A 9,306-nucleotide genomic window follows, 5' to 3' on the forward strand; every position below is an offset into this window, starting at 1 on the left:
ACCTAACATCAAGAATACAACTGATCCTCATCCCTGCCCCACTACCACGAAAAAAAAAAAAGAAAGAAATATGCTTTTGTACATGTATGTGTGCAGTGTGTGTGTGTGTATATATATGTGTGTGTATATATGTTGGGAAATGAACTGAGAGGTGGGAAGAGTAAAGGAAGAGAAAAGGGAGCAAATCGATTTGTTCATGAGGCTAAACTTCACTGGAAGTTTCATTCAAATCCATCCTGTGGTTCTTGAGATATTTTGTCCACGGATTAATAAACAAACAAACAAACAAACAAACATGACTGAAAACAATCCCTCTGCCTTCACCAAGGCAGAGGTAATAATAATTTTGTGATCAAATATTACAATGCAATCGAAAAACACTACTACTACAAGAGCCCTTTTTTGGGGAAAAGTTAACAAGAGAGGAATTAAAGAAAAACAGCAAAGTTTTACATCCTCTATGTTTGAAAAACTGGATTTTCAAACTTAGAAGATGTCAAAATTTGCTGTCTTTCTTTAACCCTTTAACTGTGTAAATATATTTGAGAGTTGTTCCAGTAATGATATTAAATATCTACTAAAAAATAAAATTGGTATTTTCTGCATGTCACATTGCCTCAATAAATTTAACATATCTCAACAGAAAATAGTTTCAAACATGAAAATCCTCAGGAAAAGATAAGATTGGTATATAAAACGGCTTTCTGCAGTTAAGGGTAATGAAAATTTTCAGTGGATACCTCTGATTTCTGTTATAAAAGGGTTAATTTCTCTTTTGTCAACAGTTTCCAGAAGAGAGTCTCTGCCCTAAACATTGATTTTCCATTCCTGGAAACAATTTCCCTGTATTCTTTCTGCTGATTTTTCTGTATGCATACATACATTCACATTTTATGTGATTAAATTGTTGTGTTTCCTATCATACTGGTTTCAAATTTTGGCACAAGGCCTGCGGGTTTGGGGAGGGGCTAAGTCGATTGAACCATCCCCAGTGCTCAATTGGTATTTTATCAATCCCAAAAGGATGAAAGGCAAAGTCAACCTTGACAGAATTTGAACTCAGAACAAGATGGGTGAAATGCTACTATGCCTTTTTCCTGGTATGCTAATGATTCTGTCAGCTTGTCACCATAGTGTTTCCTGTCATATGATTAGCCCTAAAATACCTACCATTTTAAAATGTTTCCTTGCAATGTCCCCCATCAATCACATTTGCCGCAATGAAATTAATTAATATTATTACTATTGTTCTTTCAGGTTTCGGAGTCAATCCTTCGACAGTGGACCACCGACCGCATCTTCACCGGATCCGGCCGATGAACCCCTCTCCAATGATGAGAAACGACAAACAACAGACCTTAAACGTAAGAAGAGTTTTCAAAACTCCTCAATCCCAGGTCAGTGGAAGGGAAACAGTCCCACAACTTCCTTCTTCTCTTTCTTTTATTACTGGTCGCTGTTTGTATTTTTGTTTTTTTTTTCATTTTGGGGACCAGGACAGTTCATATGACACACAAGGGAAAAAAAAAAGAATATAACAAACTAAAACTATATATATATATATACACACACACATATATATATACACACACACACATATATATATATACACACACACATATATATATACACACACACACACACACACATATATATACACACACACATTTATATATACACACACACATATATATATATCATCATCGTCGTTTAACGTCCGCTTTCCATGCTAGCATGGGTTGGACGGTTTAACTGAGGACTGGTGAAACCGGATGGCTACACCAGGCTCCAATCTGATTTGGCAGAGTTTCTACAGCTGAATGCCCTTCCTGACGCCAACCACTCAGAGAGTGTAGTGGATGCTTTTACGTGCCACCGGCACAAAGGCCAGTCAGGTGGTACTGGCAACGGCCACACTCAAAATGGTGTATTTTACGTACCACCTGCACACGAGCCAGTTCGGCGGCACTGGCAACGATCTCGCTCGAATGTCTTTACACATGCCATATATATATATATATATATATATATATATATATATATATATATATATATATATATATATATATATATATATATATATATATATATACATACACACATGTGTGCATATACATGCTTATATGTATGTATGAATATATGTATATGTGTGTATATATGATATATGTATGTGCATGTATATGTGTATGAGTGTCCTCAGTCAAACCATCCAACCCCTGCCAGCATGGAAAGCGAACAAATGAAAACGACGATATTGATGATGATGGTGATGGTGATACATATATATATGTGTGTACATGTATAAAGAAAGTGTGAGAAAGATTTATATTTATATAATTTACATGTACCTACGTTGTGTATATTTGCATAATTGTGTTTCATTGTTTACTTCATATTTGTACTTATTTGTTTGGCATTTACATTACATTTTGTGTGTCAGTATGTGTGTGTATATATATATAATATATTTCATGCACAAGACTGCATCCATGGAAGGTGTGAAATAAATATTAAATATTAGAAAGCCTTTAGGTGTGATAGTTAATGTAGACATGTTCCATTTAGGCTTTTGAATAGAGATGGAATGGATTTACAGTTATATAATTTACTATCACAGCTAAAGGCTTCTTAATATTTAATGCATATATACATACAATATACACATATATATATATATACACACACAGACATACATACAATATATATACAAATATATATAGAGAGATATATGTGTATGTATGTGTGTATATATGTATATGTATAAATATATGTGTATATATATATATATGTGTGTGTGTGTGTGTGTGTGTGTGTGTGTTTGTCTGTGTGTGTGTTTGTGTGTGTGTGTTTGTCTGTATGTGTGGTGTGTGTATATATGTATATATACACATGCATATATTTATACATATATGTATAAATGAATGTGTGTGTGTGTGTCGATCTTGGAATCTTCAACTCGGTATGTTTGGAATGAATAAAAGAAAATATTGGTAGAATTGACAAATTTCTTCTCACAGAGAGATATTGATGTTTTAACTTTTCAAACACAGACAAACATTCCTCTAATACCGATAGACATTTGTGACTGAGTATGGTACACTTGTATATGTGTGTGTGTGTGTGTGTGCATCTTTATATCCATACTCATGCTTGTGTGTATGCATGTACAAAAATATTGCACAAGATGTATTGAAAATCGTTTTTCTCATCTGTTAAATCAAAACTGTTTGTGTGTGTGCGTGCGTGTGTATTTATATATGTATATATACACACATACACACACAAACATCTTAACGGAATATCCTGACACTCTCATCTAGAACTAGACACCTGTTCTTGCCCCCTCTATCATACTTAAGCCCTGTCTTGGGCAACCTTTCCTGAGATGCTGGCTGCATGAGATGTTGTGAGGCTGGCCATGTTATTAAAAAAATTGAAGGTAGATTTTCAATAGGCATCCCATTCAGGTCCTGGTTATGACATTAAACTGCATCCATTGGTGAGGTTCCAGCTCAGGAATTCTGGAAACGTGGGGAGCATGGAACCACCTCTTAATTACCATAATTCCCACGTTTGTTCTGACTCAGAATGATGCTATCAAGTCACACACACACACATATATATATATATATGAATAGTGATCAGTAATTTTATGAAACCGGTATGCCTTTGAATCTCTTTTACAATTCACAATAATGACTTATTACTTTTATCCTTACCTCAGTTCATCAGACACAACAGTATATATATATATATATATATATGTGTGTAGGAAAATGAAAAATAATAATAAGGCAGAATGCTAAACTGGAAGCATATTTTAATAAAGATTTCTAACCGGCTTTCATTGTATAGCAAATTTTCAAGAAGAGGGAGAATGAAAATGTTTTTTACAAAGAAGTACAAAATGAAGAAAATAATATATAAAAAAAATAATATATTAAAAAAAAATATACCAATACATTATATTGTCTTTGAGCTTTTGAAGTTCAATGGTAATCCATGTATATAATGGTTGGAAAAATAAGGATGCATGAGAATTGAGAGTTGTGTTAGGTTTAAAAAAAGGGCTAAAAGTTTTTGTTAAGCAGGAAGTGTTGTGTCAAAACAGGAAGTGTGAGTAAGGGGAGACAAATGTTTTTAGTTGGAGTTATGAACTCTTTTTCAACAGGAAGTTTATGTCTGTTATACATACACACACACTCATTCTTGCCTCCTTCTATCTTGGATGTTCAGCTGGGTCAAAAGTGGAAAGCTCAAGGGGGTGCTTGTTTCTGCTCTTGTTTACATGATCTCCTACATGTTACCTGTTACCAAAAGGCATGGTGCATGCTGATACTAAGTTACACTTAGTTACAAATGACACTGGCACACACACACACAATTAACTCTTTTCACTTCTTATCATTAAGGTTGATGAATATGAAAATAATGCTAATTTCAACATCAGACACCATTCCTCTTATGTAAGCGACTATTATTTTGACAAACAATCCATTGATGGGAGGAGGGAGATTTCAGTTGTGTTGTGCCTTTACCTGGTGCAGTGGTAAAGGCTCTGTGTTCAAAATACAGTTAGGATTCTCATTGGAAATCATCGCAAGAAGATGGTTTCACATGCCAAAATATTGTGCTCTACTCTTCTGAGTTCAAATTACACTCAGGCTTGTTTGTTTTGGCTTTATTTATTTATTTATTTATATTAAACTGGCATTGAAGGTTATGATGACAGTCAGCATCATCATCATTGTCAATATGAACAAATCAGTTAAGGAGCCTCTCTGCACTGCCTATAGCTGCTAGAAATAGCTACACATTGTCCCTAAAATCACTCAACCAGAAGAAAAGCACATTGAATAATGCATCTAATATGTGTAGATGTGTGTGTGTGTGTGTATATGTGTAGATGTGTGTGTGTGTGTGTGTATGTGTACGTGTGTGTGTGTGTATATATATATATATATATATATATATATAATTAATGATTGTTTTTATGTCAAATTATATACGTACACAATTTAACGTTAAACTGAAGAATTACTCAATACTCTTGTGTAGAGAATGTTTATCTGTCTGACAAAGGCATGCAAGGTGAAATTTCATTGTCAACCTTTCCTTTGTAAAATTTTAAACATTGTGTGTGTGTGTAGATATATAGTTTGGTATCTTTTTCGTTTGTTAGACCTGAATGGCCAGGCTGTGTCCACCACCTCTGCAGACTCTCCAAGATCAGTGGGATCAACATGATTTGTGTTATTTCTGAACAATTGTAAAGAGAAGGCTGGGGAGAAGGAAAAAAAAAAGACAGTGCTAGAATTCCAGAGGGATAATATTCTTACGAGGAAGGAATGTATTGGTGGCTAGAGCGGGTCTTGGCAGGGGAGCAGCATATGCAATAATTTGGTACAATCATAAGTGTGCAGGTAAAAATGCCTGACAAAATTTGCCTTTCATCAATTTGGAATCAGAAAAACAAAGTATTAGGTCTCTTATTGGCTCATAATTCACTGTTGTTTTTTTGCTTAAATCCTGACCAGTTCTATGTAAGAAGGTCTCTTATCAATAGCACTGTCATTTATCCTGTTTTATATCTTCTGTGCCGGTGCCATGTAAAAAGCACCCATGCTGCTGTTATGTAAAATGCCCTCAGTATATTCTGTAAAGTGGTTGGCGTTAGGAAGGGCATCCAGCCATAGAAACCATGCCAAAACATAACAACTAGAGCCTAGTGCAGCTGGCTTTCCAGCTCCTGTCAAACCGTCCAGCATGGAAAATGGAAATTGTGGGCCCAATTGCTCTGTTTACAATAGAGACTCAACCAAGACCAAAAGATCCAACTGCTTATTAAGAACAACGAATACGACAAACATAGACGAAGGACTTGTCGTAGAAGTAGGAACGTGAAAATAATTGAGTCTCGAGTCTACAAATAGTTTGTGACTGCCAGATGGAAACATTCTTACCTTCTTTGCAATGGATAACAATGCTTAGAAGAGGAATGGACATTAGTAACACTAGAATTTCTGTGGCTTTGTTCGTATGTGTGTGTGTGTGTGTGTGTGTGTGCGTATCCATCTGTTCATGTGTCTGTCTGTTTATCTCTATCTCTCTCTCTCTCTGTCCTGTACTCATTAGAGCTAATTGCTTGCTGATGAATAATGCTGCATATAAAAAGCAATGATAATAAAGGTGATGGTGGTAATAATAATAATAATAATAATAATAATAATAATAATAATGTTATTGGTAATGGTGATGATGATGATAAATAATCAAACTAGCTGAAAATGCAGACATTTGATATTTAGGTCTATTTATCTCTCGTTTCTTATGTACATAAACAAACACACAGACATGTACACAAGTGTACACACACACATATATACATATATATATACATATATATATACAAACATACATATACACATAAATATAAAGGAGGGAGAGAGATGTAAACATTTACACACATATATATATATACATGTCTGCATACATGCATATATATATATATATATATATATATATATAAATAACACATACATATATAAAAAAAACATACATACACACACATACAAATTCACATGCATAGACATACACACATACTCACACATACCTACACACACACATACTTTTAACTCTATGTAGACGTTTTTCTGTTTTGACACATTATCGCAATTATTGATGATTGTGGTGGCTGTGTTATTATTTCCAGCACGTCAATCCTCTCTCCATGTTACATATAGTACTAAAAGGCAATTTTTTTCCCTCTTCTTCTTTCTCTTTCTTCTCCTCCTCTTCTCTCCTCCTCCTCCACCTCCTCCTTTTCCCATGAGAGTGTGTTAAATAACGATGCAGGTAGACTTATACAACTAAGTAGTATTGATTAGGTTTGTTTCTGTCCAACAAACTGATGTCTGGGGAAACACTTGTCTCTCTCTCTCTCTTGATGATGATGATGATGATGATGTCCTTAATAACACTGCACTTAATCTCATTCATTCATTAGCCAGACTGATTTTGGTAGCTGATGTCAATAGTTTAAAGCCATGTCAGCTCTGCTCAAGCAGACCTAACCATCAAAGGTATTCCAACCGTGACCACCCACTCTTATTTTCATATTCAGGCAGAGTGTAGCTAGGACTATGTTATCTTGTATATTCCCCTTGTTTATTTTTTGTCTTCATTTTTTTTTCAAACTTCAGTAAATTTTGTTGGAATGCAGATTTGGCTGCTGTTTCTAATGAAGTCATTGACCACGTAGATACTGCTTTGTTAACTGAGAGTGTTCCTGAGTTCAAATCCTATCAAAGGCTGTGTTATGTGTCAGAACACACCAGAATTACACAGAGTGCAGTGGAGTATTTAATCAGTTTATTATACCAACAACTTTTTGCAGATTTGTTGACTCAAAGGATTCGTTGGTTCAAATCTTGTCAGAGGCAATGTTATGTTATGGATCAAAATACACACCAGAAATACACAGAATGCAATGGGGGTTATTTAATCAGTTAAATATACCAACAGTCCCATACAGAATTGCTTCCTTTACATTGAGGAATCAAATTTAATGAAACTTATTCTAATTAGAAACATCATCACAGACCAATTAGAAATAGTATTTGGATTTTTACTGGTGATATCTCCATATATATTTTTTATCATTGGTGAAACTCATGTGGGTCTGATGTAAAAAACAACGGGGTTTGCATGAGGATGAATTTACAATTAGCACACAATATCCAGTTCTAAAAATGTTTCCAAAAGTCATAGGTACTTTACTAATTTGAGATTTTAGAAAAGGTGGCCAAAAATGTTCTTGGAGAGAAGGTGGAATATCTTGTGAGCCTCAGCCAACATTAACCATTAGATGTTGGAGCTTTAATGTGTCTATGTTCAGAGAGGTAAGATGTTCAAGATCTGGTTAGGGGTTCATAAATTATTTGTCTGATTTGCATATCTTTAGACAGCTTCCAATAGACTGATGTTCTGGACAAAGTGAGGGTTTCAAACCAGACATGCAAAGTATAAGTGTGTATATCCTGCTTTCAGCCAGGGAACAGTTGACAGGGTGTCTTACTAAAACATCTCAAGCCCTTTTGACACTTTTAAAAATGTACTTTGTCTGCACCAGTCAATTAGGATAATTTCCAAGGTTATGTTCACAGAGAGAATGGGTAAATTCTAGATATTTCCTCTTGAAATGTATAGTGAGTACACTTGGCTACAGTGAGTTTGAGTTATCAATCAGCAATGCATTGCAGCACTGTGTCCATGTCAAGAAAGATCTATAGCATATGGATCTTTTTTATATTTCTTTTATCTCAGTATACAGCTTAATGTCATCTGCACATTTTAGCACGTGCAGATGACATTAAACCGTATCTTATAGATTGAAAAGGATATGACATTTCACCCAGTTCAGGAGTTGAACTCATGATGCTATGATTATGAGCAGAATGGAACATCTTTGATCATGGGCCTGACTGGTGAAGGTTGACCTGGCGCTAAAAAATACAACAACAACAACAACCACTAACACCACTTAAAGTACTTATACAGATGTGTTCTCATTGCTGATGGACCAAATGAGTTATTTCATAAATTGCAATAAAATATTACAGTTTGGTTCCTCTCAGTGTCCTCACAAAATTATTGTCGCAGGCACAGGTGTAGCTATGTGGTAAGATGCTTACTTCCCAGCCACATGGTTCTGAGTTCAGTCCCACTGTGTGGCACCTTGAGTAATTGCCTTCTACTGTAGCCTCAGGCTGACCGAAGCCTTGTAAGTGGATTCGATAGATGAAAACTGAAAGAAGCCTGTCATATATATATGTATGTATGTGTATATATATGTGTGTGTATGCATGACCCCCACCACTGCATGACAACCAGTAACTGTTTGGCAAAAGAGAGCAATAGAATAGGTACTGGGCTTGAAAAATGTACTGGGATCAATTCATTTGACTAAAATTCTTCAAGGCAGTGCCCCAGCATGGCCACACTCTAATGACTGAAACAAGTAAAAGATAAAAGATATTCTATCAATGAACTGAACAAATTTCATTTACTGAAAATGAAAAAAATATTAATTGCATTGTATGACAAGATATAAATAATTATGTTGGTAAGTTAGTAACCTAATTATTATTAACTGTATTTTTACATCTCCACCAATATGGCAAGGAGGAGCTTGTAATGAGGTCTTCTGACTTTTTAGAAATAGCAGCCAAAATCAAATCAAATGCTACCGTCTTAAAAACAGCCATATTGGATAAAGTAGTCCCAGATACACTAGGCTCGAATAAA

General features: G+C 35.0%; 1 protein-coding gene across 8 annotated transcripts in view; it reads left to right on the plus strand.

Annotated features, from left to right (window-relative positions):
• Positions 1-9,306, plus strand: part of LOC106877320 (oxidation resistance protein 1) — a 367,386-nt gene that overhangs the window by 208,700 nt on the left and 149,380 nt on the right. For all 8 annotated transcript variants that reach the window (XM_052976265.1, XM_052976268.1, XM_052976267.1 and 5 more), the window contains exon 2: positions 1,258-1,397. In XM_052976265.1, the coding sequence (XP_052832225.1) occupies positions 1,258-1,397 (140 nt within the window). The remainder of the gene's footprint in view (positions 1-1,257; positions 1,398-9,306) is intronic.

This window comes from Octopus bimaculoides, chromosome 24 (genome assembly GCF_001194135.2).
Source record: "Octopus bimaculoides isolate UCB-OBI-ISO-001 chromosome 24, ASM119413v2, whole genome shotgun sequence".
Lineage (NCBI taxonomy): Eukaryota > Metazoa > Mollusca > Cephalopoda > Octopoda > Octopodidae > Octopus > Octopus bimaculoides.